Genomic DNA, 20,036 nt, shown 5'->3' with positions numbered 1-20,036 from the left:
AGGTCTTGGACCCGTGACTCAACCTCAGTTTTTAAGAGGATCAGGTTGATGTCGCCCTCATGTGCTTACTGCAGTCTCTGGAGTGTGGTAAACGGGTTTCCAGTGCCAGCTGTGGAGGTGACAGCCGCAGGGAAGCCATGGCAATGTCGACACTGACCTTGACTGTGGCTTCCCAGGGAACATGGGGCCAGACCAGGACAGCCCAGGAGCAGGAGACCTGGGGTGACAGATGCCCATAGCTGGCACATCAGGGGAGGGTTCCTGGATCCTGGCAGGCTTTGGCCTCCCTGGTCAGAGTTCAAGCACTGGGGGTGGGGGTCTGGGAAGGCATCTGAAGCAGTCCCAAGTGGGCCCGATGTGTGGATAGAACTTTGATGGGAGGGCAGGGTGGTGGTGCCAGCAGGCAGAGTAAATGGGTGCGTGAGGGCAGGTGGCAGCCCTGGAGGAGCAGTGGTTCCACACTTGGAGGCAGAACATGGTGGCGCCTTTCTTTGCAGGGATGGCTATGTAGAGAAGTTGCCCTGGACACTTCCACTGTAGCCGGAGGTCCTGGGCTGGGCCAGTGCTCATTTAGTCCTGGGGCAGGAGTCAGGGGAGACAGTAGACCAAGAGCCAGAGACGGTCAGAGTACTGAGTCCAAGCCATGCTGTGACCATACCTGTCATGTAGCAGCTCTCAGGGGCCTGGCTGTGGGGTCCTGCCCTGGACAGAGACAGGCAGCATTGCCTCTGGCTCAGATGACAGCTGGTTCTCTGCACATTGGAACTTGTCCATGGGGGCTCCTTTAAGGGTCTTGCCTTCTTCCTCCCCTGTCATCCTTACACTTTTCTCCCCTCTTCTCCCACTTCCCTCATTTCCAACATAGGAGGATCCAAAGTGGGAATTCCCTCGGAAGAACTTGGTTCTTGGAAAAACTCTAGGAGAAGGTGAATTTGGAAAAGTGGTCAAGGCAACGGCCTTCCGTCTGAAAGGCAGAGCAGGGTACACCACAGTGGCCGTGAAGATGCTGAAAGGTACCTGCCAGGCACAGGCACAGTGCACCTGGGGGAGTTTCTGGGGCGAGGGGGCGGGGTGAGGCCCCTCCTGCCCAGCATGGGACCCCGAAGAACCCCCATTGCTGTTTTAGAGCGGCTGCAGTTGGGGGACCCGTCCCATGGGCCACTTGGGCCTAGAGAAGCAGAGCGAGGACTTTGTTCTCCCTGGAATGCTCTAGAGGTGCTGCTGTGCCAGTGCCACTGAAGATCTAAGCTTTAAACATTTAAAAAGCCCTTTGGTTTTGAGCTGATAGCTGTCTTCACTCCAGTCTACCCCATTCATTCCTCTCAGCCCAGTGTCTCCTGGGGTCCTGGTGAAGAGACCACCAGTAAGGACTGGCCCTCAATCTCAAGAGACCCCCATGGGCCTATCTCGCCTGCATGCCCAGTCATGCCACAAGTTTGGCTCTTGATGGGCACATGCACTTACCCACACAGGCATTCATGTCTGAGGCTGGTGACTGCACTGAGTGGCCCCCTCTTCTGTGGCCAGGCCCCAGCCCTGCGGACAGCCAGGCTGAATGGCAGTGAGAGAGAGTAGTTGGTGTACACAAGAATTATGTGCAGTAGTCGGGGGCTGCACAGCACAGGGTGCTTCCAGATGCCCACCCAGCCCCTCAGACTGGGTTCACCTCCAAGCCAGTAAAACCCTGGACTCTCCAGGGGTATGGGGAGACCCTTGGATTTCCTTCAGCCATGCACAGCCCCAGGCCGCCCACATCTGATCCAAGGGGTCCTGGGGCCCCAACTCCCAACTGTCCTCTCCCTTCCAGACAATCCTTCAGGACAGAGGAGGTGGCACGGCACAGCTGGGCAGTGGGACAGCTGGGCAGTGGGACAGCTGACCTGGGAGGGATGGCTTAGCCATGTGTTCTGACTCTTGGAATACCTTCAGGCCCAGGCACCTGCTGGGCATTCCAGGACAGCACTGGCCACCCTCGGGACGCATGTGCTGGGCAGGCCACCCCTGTGGTGCCTCGTCCTCTTTCCATCATGCCTCTACAGTTAGACTCTCTGGGGAATCATGCTGTTCATTAAGAGTAAGTCAGGTGTTCAGTGCACTGGTAACACTGCTTTATCTCAGGTGCTAATGTGGGTCTTCTTGGTAACTAACGGAGTTTGAGCTGCTGACATGCATGCGTGATGGATACATCAGCAGCACGGGAGATGCCTGGGCTCCAGGCTGGCCATCTCAGACAGGAGTGGGAAACGGGGAGCCTGGTCGCGGTGTGTGGACCTCTTTCATGGCTCTCCAGCTTCTTCAGAGCCTCTTGCCACAAGTCGGCGTGGGTACCTGGGGGAGTCCCCTCACCTTTCCAGAAGGATTAAGGAGGGGGATTTCTGTGGACCACTGTCTTCTAAAGACGACTACAGGAACATAATGCCACATACACAGGTGGCCCAGCCCTGAGACACTGGGGAAAGATCTGACATGTGTGGATGCTGGCTCCTCAGGGCGCTTCTTCCTCAGGGCAGATGAAGCCCCTGTCCACTGACCCCAAAGGCTGGGAGAAGCCTCAAGCAGCATCGTCCTTGCAGGCCTCTCTGTCTGAACTTGGGCAAGGCAATGCTGGTCCATCCTGACCGGTATGGTCATGGAAGGGGCTTCCAGGAGGGATCGTTTGCAACCTGCTCTGTGCTGCATTTCAGAGAACGCCTCCCCGAGTGAGCTGCGAGACCTGCTGTCAGAGTTCAACCTCCTGAAGCAGGTCAACCACCCACATGTCATCAAATTGTATGGTGCCTGCAGCCAGGATGGTAAGGCGAGCTGCAGGGTGAGGTGGGCAGCCACAGCACCCAGGCTAGGGGCTCCATACAGCCCTCTTCTCCCTCTTTCTCCCCTTCCCGACTGCTCCTGCCCTGTTTCCTATTCTCCCTCTTTCTGAAAGCCTGGCTCAGGCCCCAGCCTGGAGCTTGTGTCTAGCTGAGTCCACGGGCTTACTGGGCACTTCCCATCAGAGGGGCCCCATGCTAGCGGCACTCCCTGGGCCCAGAGGGCTACTCAGAGGTCTCTGGTGTGACATTGCCATGTGTCCTCACCCAGTTCCGGGCTGAGCCCGCGGTGCAGGGAGCTCTAGGAATGGACAGTGCATCCTGGGTACTAGGGTACCCTGGGTACCACAGGGCACTAGGTGTGCTGTGACCTCAGGTGACCCCAACCCCGCCCTGCGTGACAGGAGCTTTGTCACCATTTCTCAGATAAAGATCCAGGAGACCAGCCTGGTTTGTTGGTTTTCCAAACCACCGTGCTGCTCAGGGGCTTCCCAGCATGTATGTGCAGATGTGTGCGAGAGGGATAGAGAAACACCGGGAGCGCGCAGTAGGCACTCTGGTCAGCACCAGTAGAGTTGGAGGCTGAGCCTGGGGCAGGACAGGCGGGAACAGGGAGCAGGCTGCGTGCAGAGCCCAGCGCCAGACGGGAACCCTTGCATCTGTGCAGGTCTCTGCCTCCATCAGCACCCCCAGCCTGCACTGGGGCAGGACCCAGGAGGCAAAAAGGCATGGGGTCCTAGCATCAGGGAGGGGTGCCTCCCAGGACAGTGTCGCCTGCCTCAGGCAACTCTAGAAGGAGGCGCCCACACAAGCAGCAGGAGGCAGAGAGCAAGTGGTTCAAGAGAGAACTGAGACTTCAAGGTCTTCGCTCTCCACGGAGCTGCAGCTGTACTGCCCAAGGCAGGGCTGTGTCTGCCCCCTTACTCGTTGGGTGGCTGGGCCTGGGGGTCCTGCAGCCTCCCACCCCAGCTCCCAAAAGACCGGAGCTGCCTGACCCACACGCCCAGGGCCGCCTTTCTCCACCCCCAGGCCCGCTCCTCCTCATTGTGGAGTACGCCAAGTACGGCTCCTTGCGGGGCTTCCTCCGTGAGAGCCGCAAGGTGGGGCCCGGCTACCTGGGCAGTGGAGGCAGCCGCAACTCCAGCTCCCTGGACCACCCAGACGAGCGGGCCCTCACCATGGGCGACCTCATCTCATTTGCCTGGCAGATCTCACGGGGGATGCAGTACCTGGCCGAGATGAAGGTGCGTGCATATGGCTGTGCACCCAGCTGGCCCCGGTCAGGCCACACCCTGACCCACCATGTCCCTGCCACCCACATCCTGGCCTGCCATGCCCCCACCATGCCACGCTCTAACCCGCCACGCCCCTGCCATGCCACACCCTGACCCCACCACGCCCCTGCCATGCCACACCCCCCGGCCCAGATCTCACCAGGCCGCTACCCGGGCCACACCCTACCCCTCTGCTGGTCAAACCAGGCTGAGCCAGTGACCGCTGCCGCTGGGCCATGGCCTGAGGACTTGTGCTGTTTTTCCTCGCAGCTCGTTCATCGGGACTTGGCAGCCAGAAACATCCTGGTAGCTGAGGGGCGGAAGATGAAGATTTCGGATTTCGGCCTGTCCCGAGATGTTTATGAAGAGGATTCCTACGTGAAGAGGAGCAAGGTGCCCAGTCCTGGGGGTGAGGCGGGGCTCCCGGAGATCCCAGCTGCACCACAGGGCGGGCAGTGCCCTTGGGACACCTAGGAAAGATACCGAAGATTTGTGGAACTCTAAGTTTTTTATAGCCCTCACCCCAAATCTTTCTGACCCTGGGTCCCCAAGGACCCAGTTAGAACTATGCTCAGCCTCTGGCATGTCCTTCTCCTCCAGGGCCTCGAGGACACCCCTCCCCTGCAGCACTGACTGAGGCCCTTGCCACACTTTTCAGAGGCCACCTCATGCTGCGGAACTAACAGTCCTCTTCTGCAGAATAAAGGTCACCGTTCTCATGTGACCTTAGCTCTTTCCTCAAAGAAGGGTGGGATGAAATTAGCAGGATCGTCATTCTTTGCAGAAAGAAATGTATTGCTTTACAAGTGAGGCTTCTCCTGCACAAGGGCCTTGGACGCTGGGCTAGGTGAGTTTAGAGGCATAGGAACCCCCTGGACAGGTTCCAGAAACGCAGCCCAGCTTTGTCCAAGGCTATGAAACAGGCAGTGGGCACCCTTGAGGACACCTGGTTCCCTACCGTGGTCCTAGTCCCAGGACAACTGCCTTGGCCTTCTTAGTTTTTCCGCCCACGTCAGCCCCTCTCCTGCAGCCTCCCAGTGGCAGCCCAGGCAGGTCAAGTTCAGGGGGCTACTCAAAGGCCATGCTACCCAGACGTTCAGAGCAGACCCTGCTCAAAAAAGAAGAAGAAAACACACACACACACACAAAAGGCAACTTCCTGTGATTCAGCTTTGCTCTGAGGGGTCTGGAAAAGTCATTTGTATTGCCAGGGGTTGTGAGCTGTTCAGTTTCTTCTGGGGTTTCCTTTGTGACAGCGGATCTCAGAACTGCTGCAGGGGAAGGGGTAGGGGTTGGCCCGGGCTCTGTGGAGGGTGTGGACACAGCCTTCCTGTTGATGTACTGGTCCTCCAGGGAGAGAAGCTGAAGGCATTCCTGCACAAGGTGTGCAGGCTGCACTGTCACACACTGCTACCAAGACAGCCACAGTGCACTAAGGACATAAATCCCTAATGTGTTTAAGTAAAAGAAGTGACAGTAATGTTGTGATACAACCTAAGGCACACATTTTAAAAATGGACTTGCACCTTCAGGCTTGTCTGTGGAGAAGCTGTTTCTCAAGTTACCCTGGAAAGGATTTGTTAGGTCAGACCCCAGCACTGATGAGGGATGTAGGAGGCTGGGGGCACTCATTCGGAGATACTAAAAGCACGCTGCAATACAGTAAGAGAGAAAAAACAGCCTCCCTGAAGGCACACAGACAAATCCCTTCCCTCAAGGCTCCTTCAGTATGGTAGCTGCTGGCAAAGTGCCCAACATGGAAATGCTAGATGTTGGTTTCCCAAACACATTGGCCCTCAGAACCCTAGGAGAGATCTTGCTGGAGAAGTTCCAGGCCCATGCATAGGGAAGCACTGCTCTACACCACCAGCAGGCCTGTCTCATGTGACAAACTGGCCCTGTGTGGCTTTGGCGGGCAGCTGACTCCCGCCAGCATCTCAGCAATCCCCAGGAGGTTCAGGCTGGAGCTCCGGCCCCTTCAAAGCTGTGTGTGGCCAGCTCTGTGCCCAGGAGTGTCTACAGCACTCTGGCTGCTGAAAGCTCAGGGATAGGGCCTGGCCTTCTCCTTCACCCCTCCTTCCTAGAGCATCAGAGTAACTTAAATGTCTTTCTTCCATCCCCTCTTTAGGGTCGGATTCCAGTTAAATGGATGGCAATTGAGTCCCTTTTTGATCATATCTACACCACCCAAAGTGATGTGTAAGTGTGGGTGTTGCTCTCTTGGGGTGGGGGTTACAGAAACACCCTTATACGTGTAGTCGGGCCATGACGCCCATCCATGCAGTTTGGCCAGGGAATTGCACTGGCCCTGAGCACCTGTCTGCAGTGTCAGCCCTCCACAATGACCCCCTCACTGAGGGGACTTCATGATGTATTCATGAGGCGAATGGCTGGGCCAGGCCGGGCTGCAGTTCTGAAAGCTCCAGTGGAGCATGAGAGCAGAGCAGGTGGCCGGTAACCCAGCCTCCCCTGCCCTTGCCAGCCCAGCCTCTGGGCCCCTTGGTGACTCACAGGCCCAGCCCAGCAGTTACCCTCCTGTGGTCCTGAGTAGGGCTTTGGGCTCAGGCAGAGCGCCCAGTGACTTGCCCTCACCCACAAGTGGAGCTTGGGGACTCCACCTGAAGATGGCCTTGTGTGAGTTTATAGATTGGTATGCCCCAAACTGCTCAAATGTGAAAGCCAAAAATTCATTATTCAGGTCCAATGACAAGAGCTGATCGCTTTCAAAACACAGGATTCTTGCCTCTAAAGTGTTCTACAGTCAGCAGAGGTGTGATGTGCATCTCTTTTTTTTTTTTTTTTTTGGTGGGAGGATAGGGTCTCACTCTGTCACCCAGGTTGGAGTGCAGTGGCACAATACTGGCTCACTGCAACCTCCACCTCCTGAGTTCAAGCGATTCCTGTGCCTCAGCCTCCTGAGTAGCTGGGAGTACAGGCACACGCCACCTGTCCTGGCTCATTTTTTTGTATTTTTTAGTAGGGACAGGGTTTCACCATGTTGGTCATGCTGGTCTCGAATCCTGACCTCAAATGATCCGCCTACCTCAGCCTCCCAAAGTGGTGGGATTACAGGCGTGAGCCACCACACCCGGCCAACACGTGCATCTTAAATACTGTGGGCTGTGAGCAACCATTTGGACAAAAGCTTCCCAATTACATAAGCTGAGTGTAGGCTAGTTGGAAAAGGCAGAGAAAAGCATAAAGAAGAGACTGAATGTCACTGGACCACACCACACAGTGACCTCTGGCTGCCCTCTGGTGTGCTCTGTGGTGTGCACATGTATGCTTTTTATTGCCCTAAATGGGCTCATGCGATGCTGTTTTGTGATATGATATTGTTCCCATTGCACAGCAAGTTTTCCTTCACAGTTAAAATGTTTTTCTATAGCTTTTTTCCTTCTAAGATTTTATGAAATTTTCCAAACACATAGAAATGGTGAAAGAACTATACAAGGCACTCTGAGTCTGGTGGTCTGCATTCTCACCCCTTTAAGTGCCAGACCTCATGTGCCCCTTGTGGGTGTGGCTGCTCCGATGGGAGTGGCTTGGGCAGGGACTTTAGCTTCATGGAGTAGGGGCCAGGCAGGCAGGCAGCCCTTCCGCACCTTCATACTACATCCATCTGAGCAACCAGACCCAGGCTGACATCTGTGAGCATCTGTGCCTGGGGCCGACAGGGTCAGCAGGTGCTTGGCGGTGGGGATGGACATCTGGGCCCCCCGGAGGGTACCGTGAGGGCCAGGTGGAGCCACTCACTGGTCCTCTCACTCTCTGCAGATGGTCTTTCGGTGTCCTGCTGTGGGAGATCGTGACCCTAGGGGGCAACCCCTATCCTGGGATTCCTCCTGAGCGGCTCTTCAACCTTCTGAAGACCGGCCACCGGATGGAGAGGCCAGACAACTGCAGCGAGGAGATGTGAGCGGGGACCAGCTTTGGCCCAGCCTCACTTGGGAAGGGAGGGGACACCTGTGTGCATTCCCTCCCCATCCAGAGCAGCCCCAGGAGAAACCAGGAGAAGTTGGGGGTGGGGAGTGGGCAGGGCAGAGGTTAGAGAGCCATCCTTGGGTGTTGCCGTAGATGCTGGGAGTCCTACCCTGCTGAGGGCTGGTGGGCTTGCTAGGAGGTCTTATAAAAATGAGCAAGAGCAGGGACTAGTGCAATACAAGCTCGAGGGCTGAGAGCTGTCCCAGCACGACATTTGAGGAGGAGCTGGTAATTCCAAATGGCCCAGGGGGCATGTGTTAAGGGGTGCCTGAGTGGAGGTGCAGAGCCAGGCAGGGGCAGCCTGGGCTGCAACCTGAGAGGTTGAAGCCTTTACACTCTCGGGAGAGATGGTCTTAGAAACCAGGCCAAAAACAGATGAGAAAGGGCTGCCCAGAGGCAGAGATGCTTGGTCCATGCATTCCATAGAGTGGGGCGTGGAGGGGGCATCCTGGGCCAAGAAGCCAGGCACCGCCTCCCTGGGCCCCCAGCTGGTGGCCAGTTGGAGCACTGCGGTCTGCCTGGGCACCCAGGCAAGCAAGGACGGTGCACGACAGATGTGTGATTGCCAAAGGTTCTTGTTTGTCTGTCTCCACAATTAAAAGCCCTCAGTCAATTCATCCTTCTTGAGAGTTTTAAGGACTGGCACTTATCACTTAGCTGCCAGAGCAGGCATAATATCCAGTGAGCTGTTTACCAGTGTCTTTGCAAGGGAAGTAAAAATGAATCTCCCCTGGAGGGAAGGGAAGCCTATAGGATTCTGGACCACAGCTCTGGGAGACCTGAGCACAGTGGCCCACGGGCTGGGATCCTGCAGATAGGCCCTGCCCCAGTCCCAGCAAGGCCCAGAGGAGATGTCAGCGATGCAGAAATAGCTTTGGGGTTGGAGACAGAGCACACTGGGCCCGGGGTGCAGGGTGCGGTGACTGTGGTGGGCTGTCCTTCCGAGACCTGGCCTTGCTTGGGTCACATTGGCCTGTCTGCTCTTCCCACCAGGTACCGCCTGATGCTGCAGTGCTGGAAGCAGGAGCCAGACAAAAGGCCGGTGTTTGCGGACATCAGCAAAGACCTGGAGAAGATGATGGTTAAGAGCAGAGTGAGTGCCTGGGGCCAATTCCCACAAGCTGAAAGTGGCGTGGGAGACTCCAGCCTCACCCCAGGCAGTGGTTTTAGCCCTCAGAGTTCCCAGTGTGAGGCCACAGTGGGATTGTGCAGAGAGAGACAGTCATGCTCTCCCCTGCGTGCAGACAGCAGACTGAACCTTTCTCAGGCCAGGCTGCTTGGGCTTCTTTTCAAGTCATGAAGAAACCAAGATTTTTGACATTTAGGAAGAGCTCTCTACAGACAGGCATGGGAGGAAAATATTCCAAAGCCAAAAAAAATTGTTTTCCATAATGGAAAATGAGAAAGTCGAGTTGAAGCAAGTGCCCAAAATTCAGATGCCCAGAGGGGAGCCTGGCTGGGGGAGGGCAGTGAGTAAGGAGCAGTGGAGACTGTGGCAAACAGCCAGGCCCCTCCAAAAGGTTCCTTATTGGAGTACCTGTGGCCTGCAGAGAAAGGAGCCAGGAATGGACCGGGTCGTCTGCATTTTATGAGGTTTATGTTGTCTCCCAGTTTTTATTGTTAACAATTCATTAAAATTTCCCAGAGCCAAATGTAGGCAAAACAAAGCTTATCAGGGGGTGACCAGAGTTAGCCCGCATGCCTGGAAGTACAGTTTGTGAGTTCTACACATTTTCAACCAGTTTCATCAGGCAGCTGCTAGGACCTGTACTGTGTCTCAGAGGCTGGGAATCCAAATAAACAAGACCAACACAGCCCTGTCCTCACGGGGTTTACACACAGACCTTGTCTTAACATTGGCACATTTACTGAATTGTCACTTCTTCAGACTTGGATAGCAGGATGCAGGACCTAGGACCCCGTAGGAACACTTCACATCACTGTCTCGCTTGGATGAAAACGCCAAGTCCTGAGAATGCAGGGTGGTTCTAAACAGAAGTGATCACTGGTGCTGGCCTTCCTAGAACAGTGCTGAGAAACAGCCAGGAAAACACTGGGCCCCTCTGTGCACATTCAAGCTGGGCATTGAAAGGAGCAGATGCAAGTGGCCCCTCGTGCTGGGGAGCCTGTGCCTGTAGCAGGGTCATGTGCACCCTGACAGCACTGTCAGATTTCAGAAGTCTTAGCCCTGACGTGATGTTCTAGATGACAGGGATCCTTGGGGAAAGCTGGAAAACATCCTGCAGGCTGGGGCAGCATCCTGGCATGTGGCTGCAGTGGGCTCCCCCAGAGCCCAAGGGTTTGTCAGCGGGCCGGTTCCCTGCCACCCGTCTCCGAGTTGGGCCAGAGGCGGCTGAATGAGGCATCCCCCGGGGCTGCCCTCCAGGCCCTGGAGATAGGACCCTGAGGGAGCACATTTCTGTCCCCAGGGAGGTGACTTTCCAGGGGAAGAGACAGAATAGACAACACCCAGGGGGACCTCAGAGCAGGACCAGGCTAGCCAGGAGTCCTGGGAGCTTAGCGCAGCCTGGCCTTGGTCTCGGAGAGGCCAGGAGATTGGTGTGAGGTGGAGACACAGCCAGAGCCTCTGCCCTGCGGGCAGCAGGGGACCTGAGTTGTGTCTAGTCGTGGCGCATGGCGTGGAGTGACCGGCCGTCTCTCTCTTCCAGGACTACTTGGACCTTGCGGCGTCCACTCCGTCCGACTCCCTGCTTTATGACGACGGCCTCTCAGAGGAGGAGACACCCCTGGTGGACTGTAATAATGCCCCCCTCCCTCGAGCCCTCCCTTCCACATGGATTGAAAACAAACTCTATGGTAGAATTTCCCATGCATTTACTAGATTCTAGCACCGCTGTCCCCTCTGCACTATCCTTCCTCTCTGTGATGCTTTTTAAAAATGTTTCTGGTCTGAACAAAACCAAAGTCTTGCTCTGAACCTTTTTATTTGTAAATGTCTGACTTTGCATCCAGTTTACATTTAGGCATTTTTGCAACTATGTTTTTCTAAAAGGATGTGAAAATAAGTGTAATTACCACATCGCCCAGCAACTTAGGATGGTAGAGGAAAAAACAGATCAGGGCAGAACTCTCAGGGGAGACCAAGAACAGGCTGAATAAGGCATTTCTAGGGTGGGAATCAAGTCATAGTACTTCTACTTTAACTACGTGGATAAATTTACAAATCTGGGGAGGCATTCAGTTGAGAAAGGAGCTGCCAGCACTACCTACCCTGCACTGGGAACACAGCCAGGTTCCCCCAGACCCCTCCTGGGCAGACCAGTGCCTCTCAGAGGCCACTTGGGACTGGCCAGCGGCCACTGGCCAAGCCTCAGCCCCAGTCCCAGTTGCATGTCCTCCATCCGGGGCAGTGAGATTGCAGGAGCTGGCCGGCCCTGGGAGGACACACCCCCACTGCTGTTTTCACATCCTTTGCCTTACCCACCTTCAGGACAGTTGTCACTTATGAAGTCAGTGCTAAAGCCGGAGCAGTTGCTTTTTGAAAGAACATAGTCTGTGGTGCTGTGGTCTTGCAATGGACAGTAAATATGGTTCTTGCCAAAACTCCTTCTTTTGTCTTCGATTAAATACTTGAAATTTTTTTCTGTTTCCTAACTTCATCATTGGTTGTTTGAAATCTTGGAGTTTCAAGCATTTTTTCAAGCTGAGACGGTTCCTTTTGCATGCCTCCTGACTCACTGACTCCTCACGGGCTTTGTGTCTAGTGCCACACTCCATTTGTGCTGACGATGCTATGAGGCTGGCCCGCGTGCGCCCTCGATTTGGAAGGTCCTCTTCTCCGTTGTAGGCTCAAGACAACAGACGAGTGCCTCCTTTATGTTAGAGAACGTTTTATAGAACGTTCCCGCTGCAGTAAGCCATTGAGTGTAGCAGTGTGCTGTTGCCCTACACTGCCTTAGAAAAAGTTAAGCAGTTTGACAAATATACATCAGATTTGAGAGTCTCAAGCTCATAAAAGTCAAAATTGGTAGTGTCTATTAAGTTACATTTACCAAGAGAGCACATGATATTTCCCTTAACGATAACAGTGTTTTTGGAAACCTGAAGCACAAAACCATTAATATAATTGGCACAGAAACCATGAGTTTGGTTTGAACATCAAAGGGAGTTTTGCCAAGGCCTTACTGTCTGCACTTGAAGTTTTGGTTCTTCAGTGCAGAACAAATGATCTGTTTTCATTTTTAGGCATGTCAGACCCGAACTGGCCTGGAGAGAGTCCTGTACCACTCACGAGAGCTGATGGCACTAACACTGGGTTTCCAAGATATGCAAATGATAGTGTATATGCTAACTGGATGCTTTCACCCTCAGCGGCAAAATTAATGGACACGTTTGATAGTTAACATTTCTTTGTGAAAGGTAATGAACTCACAAGGGGAAGAAACATGCTGAGAATGGAAAGTCTACCGGCCCTTTCTTTGTGAACGTCACATTGGCCAAGCCATGTTCAGTTCCCAGGCGGCAGACTCGTTTTTGGTAGCTTGTTTTAACTTCCAAGGTGGTTTTACTTCCGATAGCCGGTGATTTTCCCTCCTAGCAGACATGCCACACTGGATAAGAGCTCTGAGTCTTAGTGGTTAAGCATTCCTTTCTCTTCAGTGCCCAGCAGCGCCTGGTATTGGTCCGTGTCCATCAGTGACCGCCAACGTTCTGTGTTCACATGTGTGGGTCCACTGCTTACTACCTGGTGTATGAAATTGGACCTGAACTGTTGGATTTTTCTGGTTGCCGTCAAACAAGGCAAAAAAGTTTAAACATGAAGCACACACACACAAAAGGCAGTAGGAAAAATGCTGGCCCAGATGACTTGTCCTTGTTCAGAATGAGAGTCTGGGAGGGCCTGGGGGTAGTGTCAATGCCCCTCCAGGGCTGGAGGGGCAGAGGGGACCCAAGGATGGGCCTGGGCTCAGCATTCGAGATCTTGAGAATGATTTTTTTTAATCATGCAACCTTTTCTTAGGAAGACATTTGGTTTTCATCATGATTAAGATGATTCCTAGATTTAGCACAATGGAGAGATTTGATGCCATCTTTGCTGTGTGGATGGTGGTATCAGGGAAGAGGGCTCACAAGACACATTTGTCCCCCGGGCCCACCACATCATCCTCATGTGTTCGGCACCGAGCAACCACTACCCCTGATGAGAACAGTGTGAAGAAAGGGGGCTGCTGGAGTCCCAGGACTGCTGACAGCAAAGGCTTTGCTGCTGTGAATGCCACCTGCCACCAGCCTGCAGCACACCCCATAGCCAAGTAGAGGCAAAAGCAGTGGCTCCTCTGACCTGTTAGGAGCAGATAGGGCTTGTACTCACTTTAATTTGAATCTTATCAACTTACTCATAAAGGGGCAGGCTAACTAGCTGTGTTAGAAGTAGCAATGACAATGACAAAGGATTGCTACACCTCTGATTACAATTCTGATGTGAAAAAGATGGTGTTTGGCTCTTATAGAGCCTGTGTGAAAGGCCCATGGATCAGTTCTTCCTGTGTTTGTAATTTAATGCTGCTACAAGACATGTCTGTTTCTTAGATTCTGACCATGACTCATAAGCTTCTTGTCATTCTTCATTGCTTGTTTGTGGTCATAGACGCACAACGCTCCTCCAGTCTTGTGGGGGCAGCTTCTGGGAAGTCCCAGCAGCTCTCCTGGCTGTGTCGTCAGCACTGTAACTTCGCAGAAAAGAGTCGGATTACCAAAACACTGCCTGCTCTTCAGACTAAAAGCACTGATAGGACTTAAAATAGTCTCAAATACTGTATTTTATATATGCATTTCACAAAAACAGCAAAATTATGGCATTTTGTGAGGCCAAGGCTTGGATGCGTGCGTAATAGAGCGTTACGGTGTGTGTGCACACACCCAGAGGGAGAGTTTGAAAAATGCTTGGTGGACACCTAACCTGGCTCTAATTTGGGCTGTTTTTCAGATACACTGTGATAAGTTCTTTTACAAATATCTATAGACATGGTAAACTTTTGGTTTTCAGATATGCTTAATGATAGCCTACTAAATGCAGAAATAAGAATAAACTCTCTCAAATTATTAAAAATGCCTACACAGTAAGTGTGAATTGCTGCAACAGGTTTGTTCTCAGGAGGGTAAGAACTCCAGGTCTAAACAGCTGACCCAGTGATGGGGAATTTATCCTTGACCAATAACCTAATTGTCTATTCCTGAGTTATAAAAGTCCCCATCCTTATTAGCTCTATTGGAGTTTTCATACACATATATGCAGAAGTTACTAAGTATTAAGTATTACTGAGTATTAAGTAGCAATCTGTCAGTTATTAAAATTTGTAAAATCTATTTATGAAAGGTCATTAAACCAGACCGTGTTCCTTTTTTTGTAATCAAGGTGACTAAGAAAATCAGTTGTGTAAATAAAATCATGTATCGTAAAATGTGTAACCTTTTTTTTCTTTTTAACATTCTAGTTGAAAACAGATTTCTGATTTTGTAGTTTCTGATGTTTTAAATATTGTATGGAAACTACAAAATCAGAAATCTATCGTTTTAAATATTTAAAACGTCACAAAGAATTCTGTCATGATAACCACTGAGGCATCAGTAGTGGTTGAGGACTAAGGGCTCCCGTGATATCGCTGGTTTATCTGGTACATTTGCATATGAATAGGCACATTGATAGAAACTGAAAAACTCAGCTAACTCCACTGTTCAAGGAATCCCTTCCTTAAGGTGTTGATCCCTAGAACAAAGCAGCAGCCAGCATTGAGTTTAGGTCTTCACAGTTCTCTAGCAATTTACTTGTTGCTGATCTTTTGAAGTTGGCCTTAGAGTGTGTGAGAGAGAATATAAAATGCCTAGTCCTGAGGAAGGCCATTAGAAGTGTGAGGGAAAATGCTATCCTGACCACCATGAAGCCTGACACACTCACTGCTTCTGTTTATGTCTTTCCCGAGGAATTCTCTGAGCTTCTCATGCTGGGCGTGGAGCTGGTGGGTCAGTGGACAAATGGGAGTTGTTGTCAACATCAGTCTCATCTGCGATTACATTGTATCAGATGGCAAGGGCCTGTGTCACACGCATACATGTGTGTACACGTGGGCCTTTGCATGCCTTGCCAGGTGGTGTACACACAGGCCTTTGCACACCTGTTCCAGTGCCTGCCCCAGGCCCATGAGGCCCCGCCTCCCAGCCGTGGGTGCCTGTGTCTGCTCACGGCTTCCTCCTTCAACCTGGACCACAGGAGCTGGAAGTGAACGTAATCTCCAGAGCCAGCTGTTTGCTATGGCCTTTACCTCTGAAAGTAGAAATCTATGCCAAGAAAAGTTAATACTAAAAGCCACCCCAATGTAGACTCTACATTAGGACTATTTGAGTGTGTATGTTTACTGTTTTATTTTCCCCTAAAAACACATTTTCTGCCAACCTTCACGAAGGATTTCTTCCCACCACAAGGCCAGCTTATGTGGTCAGAAATCTAGCTGAAATGTGCCTGAGAACAGGGCTTGAACAAATACTTCATATACAAAAGAAATTTTGAAGGGAAAGCACAATTTCTAACTTTAAGAAAGCCTCTCCCGCAGGCAGGTGGAGCAGTTAGTAGTGCCTCTCCCTGCCTCGGGTGCGTTTACACATAGTGTCTGGCACACCTTGTTTTATTGCTCTTTGCTTTATTGTGTTTTTCACAAATTGAAATTTTGTGGCAACACTGAATCATCAGGAGTCTATCAGGGCCATTCTTCCAACAACCCACACTCATTTCATGTCTCTCTATCAGTACTGTTGAGCAATAAAGTATCTTTAAACCAAGGTATGTACATTGTTTTTTAGACATAGTGCTGTCACATACTTAACAGACTCCAGTACAGTGTTAAGTGTAACTTTTATATGCACTGGGAAACCAAGAAACTTGTGTGGCTCACTTATTTAGGATCTTCAATCTTCTTTGCTTTACCGGGGTGGTCTGAAACTATCTCTGAGGTTCGCCTGTGTTTAGTGGTCCTCACAACTGGGGGGCGGTTCTAAGAAGTCCTAGGGAATCCCAACCTTTGTGGCCCTGAAAAAGGTGGAAAGGTGGGTCTGCAGGGTGCATGCCGCAGTGTGTGTGTGTGGCCCCTGGCATCCTCCACATGAAGATGCTCCAGGTGCGTGTCCTAGGCTTGCGCGCCTGCAGGGAAAGCACCCTCTCTGCCAGGGCTGCCTGCTGTGGCCCTGTCCCTTCTCCACAGCAGCAGCCTTGACGGAAACTGTGTAGAGTCTCCCACCTCTTCAGGGAACTGGGACTCAGGAAGGATCATCTTAGCTGAGGTCTTAAGAACCTACGTGTAGAGAACTTTTCAGCGTGGGGCTACTACTGTGTCCTGCTGCTGAGGTCAGGTAGTGGCCGTCTGAGGGCTGTTAGGGCAGGCTGCTCCCAGGAGTTAAGGAGGCAAACACTCTAAACACCCTGGAGAAATCACGTTTTATCTTTGCAACTACAAATTTGAGTGCTGTGTCAAGTGACCAGGTATTTTTGCAGATGTCTCTGAGGTGTTAAATCACAGGACCTGGCCAAGTGAGATCTCTCAGTTGGACCCCGGGCAGGGGATCCTTTATGGGGGCACATCTCACTGTGGGGGCTGCAGAAATGTGAAGTTCAGCATGGAGGGAGCTTGTGGTCTAAGACTACCCCAGCCACTGTGACTACCACACTAAGAGAGATCATAAACCTGCATCCTCTCAGATGACACTGAGCAGTTCAAGCTAAAAATGTGCTGGCTGGCAAGCAAGGTAAGTGAATTCTAAACTAAAAAAATCATTTTTCATTGTTTAAGAAGGAAACAAGTTTGATATTTCATATACAGACAATATTTACCATGCAGACTGTCGATTTCTTGAATAAAAATATGAAATTCTTTTAAAACATTCAAGTTTTTGTGTATTTTTGTCAATGTAAACAGAATCAGAGCAACCTGTTTCTTGGCTGCTCGATTTTCTCACCTGCACATCAATCCTTTTCTGTATTCTCCCATGGAAGAAGGGGTCTCTGGGGGCAAGAGACTTTGGTCAGAGGACTGCAGGGAGCCAGGCAGCACCCACTCTCCCTAGGGCGTGTGCCTTGCTCCGTATTTTGTGCCTTTCTTCTGGGAGTTTTCAAGAGCTTGAGAATTTTCCTAAAGACTCTGGCCACAGGGCCTGAAGCTCTTAGATTGCTTAGAACCCCATGGTAAAGGAGCATACTGAGGGTTTGAGGGACTTCAGTGTCTGGGAAGAAAAGTAAGATCATAGCAAATGATTTCTAAAAATAGGAATGACACCAAGGATGGAAGAGCTCTAGTGTCTCACAAGATAGTCACTGGAAAAAGTAGAGGAAGTGTGGTTGGACACTATTTTTAAAGGGATATTCACACAATTACCTATAATCTTTAACTTTGTAGAAACAAGCAAAGGCTACCCATATGAGAACCCACAGGAGCCATTGGTTCTGAACTTGCTATAGCAAGAGAGTGAGCCAGCATCACTTAAAACAGACACTCAAGGCAGGCAGAGGAGTGGGAAAGCCTTACAGTAAAAAATTAAAGGTGGGGAGGGTGAGGAGAAGGCCTCGGGGATGCTGTGATTGGGGCTTGTTGGCCTGGGGAAGCTGGAGGCAGCTAACCAGGAGGGCCTCTTATGTGATTGGTTTGGGGGACACAGGTGGCTTTCTCTGTTTAGTTCAGAGGGCAAAAAATAGGGAAGCTTGTAGATCGTGACCAAATTCTAACCATTCTGGGATAATTGTTGCAGAGGCTATGGTTTAGCTTCCTGGCTAGTTCTGCAGAGAATCTGATCCAAATCCTCCGGCCATATGTGGTCTGGCCATTGTCTGTTTGCATGTTCAGTCTCTCAGTCCCCCTTCTTGGTCATTTTCTTGTTTGTAAAAGGTTGGCCGACTCAAGGAAGTCTAGAGATCCAGCTCTTCACTGCTCAGAGATTATTCAGTTGTCTTTCCGGTTAACTGTACTGTGAGATCTTGATCTTTCTGTTGTTGTAGCATCATAGTGCTCATTTGACAAGAATGGGATGCAGTGGAACAACATCAGGACCACTATGACAGAAACAAAAGCAACTGTCTCTATGACACGCTTAGAACGCAAACCTCAGCTGACCAATGCAGGCAAAGAGCAAATCCCATATAGGCCATGAGGATCAACCTTAGAAAGCCAAATAGCTTTTGCCTCAAGGTGATCTGTGGCCTGTTCTACCTTTCTGTTTCACTGGTCCAGGTGCAGTATTGGCAGTGGCAGAGGCCTTCACCAACCAACAAGAAATCTACAGCAATGAGACTGTCCATCACTACTCATGCCAATGAGTTGAGACTGATAGGTGCCCCATCTAGTGAAGAAGTGGCATTGCTAATGACTTCTGCCAGGGTTAATGATAAGTTTATGACAACAGGATTCCCACAGATGAGAACATTGCTCTGACTGTTTGCATAAACAATGAGTCAGTAACTCCCCAGTTAGAGTGCTGAATAACTAAGGGTGATGTTACGGTTTTTGTAGTTTTACACCAACCAGTTTGTGGTAAATCATTACAGCAATCCTAGGAAAACCAACGCACCATTTGTATGTATGGTTAATGTGTGGCAGGTGTTTAAAGGTATTGCAGGATACTGGTGCTTTTCCTTTCCCCAATGCACCTCATTGATCTGAAGTGAGGGATTTTTCTTTTTGTCTTGATTTTTGTTTTTCAAGATTGAACAATCTTTTTTCCCAGTGTCCCTTCTGTTTACAGTATCTATAATTGCCCTTGTCAGTAGCTGACTGGTTGGGTAGGGGCCACCCAGCAGTTTGATCGGCAGGGCCACAAGTTAATTTTGAGTCCTGTCTTATTTTTGTTCTAAAGCACTTTTAAAATGTCTGCCAGGTGTTGTAGTTCAGGTTAAGGGGTTACTTCCCATTCTCATTTCTGTTTTTGATTAGGTCTCCAATTTCAGGTTTAGCTCCTTGAAAACAAGCAATGAAAGGGTTAATTTCTAGACTCCCAAATGGTACAATGTATTTTCTAGCCTATCCCAAAAAACATACTGTAGGTTCATCTTTTTTTTTTTTTATTTGCATGACACTGGATTATGGTCTAACCTTTTTTTTGTGGGGGGGGGGGGAATGTTTGAGGTATGGCTTTTAGAAGACTGCCCTGTTTTGAGCCTCTTTGTTAACTCTGAGTTTTATTGTGGACAGTGCGATCCTAGGATCCCTTTTGGGGGAGTCTGGTCAACTTTTGCCATTCAGGATTTAGCATGCAAGGTTCTGGTCAATGTGTGTACAAGTTGATATGGGTTAGGTAACACTGGGTCACATGCTTCCCCAGCCACTTTTTTTGAGATAGGGTCTTGCTCTGCCACCAAGGCTAGAGTGCAGTGGTGCAATCACAGCTCACTGCAGCCTCGACCTCCTGGGCTCAAGTGATCTTCCCATCTGAGCCTCTCGAGTAGCTAAGACTACAGGCACACACCACTATGCCTGGGTTTTTGTTGTTGTTGTTGTTTTCCATAGAGATGGAGATCTCACTATGTTGCTCAGGCTGGTCTCGAACTTGTAGGCTCAGGCAGTCCTTGCTGATTCACCTTCCAAAATGATGGGATTACAGGTGTGAGCCATAGTGCCTGGCCAAAGTATTTTTAATTATTTTATGAATAGTTGCTGATGTTGCCCGGGTTTGGGGAAATCCTTAGTTTTGGTTATTAATTTAGCTTGGGTCTAAGGTTTAAATTCCATAGTTGTCTGTATACGGGGCTCATGGATGGATAGGCCTTCAGAGAGGCAGCTGGCATTCTGGGGTCATAGGAGGGTTGTTGTGAAAGGGCAGGGATCTGGACAAGAGAAAGAGAAGGAAAGTGTGGACAGATGTGTGGAAGGAAAGAGATCAGAAGGATAAGGGGGAGAAGAGGGAGAGCTGTATTAGGGAAGCAAATGGATGACAAGCAGGAGAAGGATTTACTAGGAAAATGAGTCTAGGTTGTTGC

The 20,036-nt window shown here is 50.8% G+C and overlaps 1 protein-coding gene across 2 annotated transcripts in view; it reads left to right on the top strand.

Annotated features, from left to right (window-relative positions):
- RET (ret proto-oncogene) overlaps positions 1-14,487 on the top strand; it is a 52,947-nt gene extending 38,460 nt beyond the window's left edge. Inside the window, exons 12-20 of one of the 2 annotated variants that reach the window (XM_023198579.2) lie at positions 866-1,013; positions 2,685-2,792; positions 3,837-4,051; positions 4,352-4,474; positions 6,210-6,280; positions 7,859-7,996; positions 9,059-9,158; positions 10,735-10,882; positions 12,272-14,487. In XM_023198579.2, coding sequence (XP_023054347.1) covers positions 866-1,013; positions 2,685-2,792; positions 3,837-4,051; positions 4,352-4,474; positions 6,210-6,280; positions 7,859-7,996; positions 9,059-9,158; positions 10,735-10,882; positions 12,272-12,429 — 1,209 coding nt within the window. In that variant the 3' untranslated portion in view covers positions 12,430-14,487. Of the gene's footprint in view, positions 1-865; positions 1,014-2,684; positions 2,793-3,836; positions 4,052-4,351; positions 4,475-6,209; positions 6,281-7,858; positions 7,997-9,058; positions 9,159-10,734; positions 11,666-12,271 lie in introns of those variants that run through there. The other variant, XM_031936207.1, reaches the window with a different exon arrangement.
- Positions 14,488-20,036: the final 5,549 nt, after the last annotated feature.

The sequence above is a fragment of the Piliocolobus tephrosceles genome, chromosome 9, assembly GCF_002776525.5.
Source record: "Piliocolobus tephrosceles isolate RC106 chromosome 9, ASM277652v3, whole genome shotgun sequence".
In the NCBI taxonomy this organism is placed as follows: Eukaryota; Metazoa; Chordata; class Mammalia; order Primates; family Cercopithecidae; genus Piliocolobus; species Piliocolobus tephrosceles.
The sequence above is the reverse complement of the archived record's forward strand: the minus strand, read 5'-3'. Positions and strand labels throughout refer to the sequence as shown.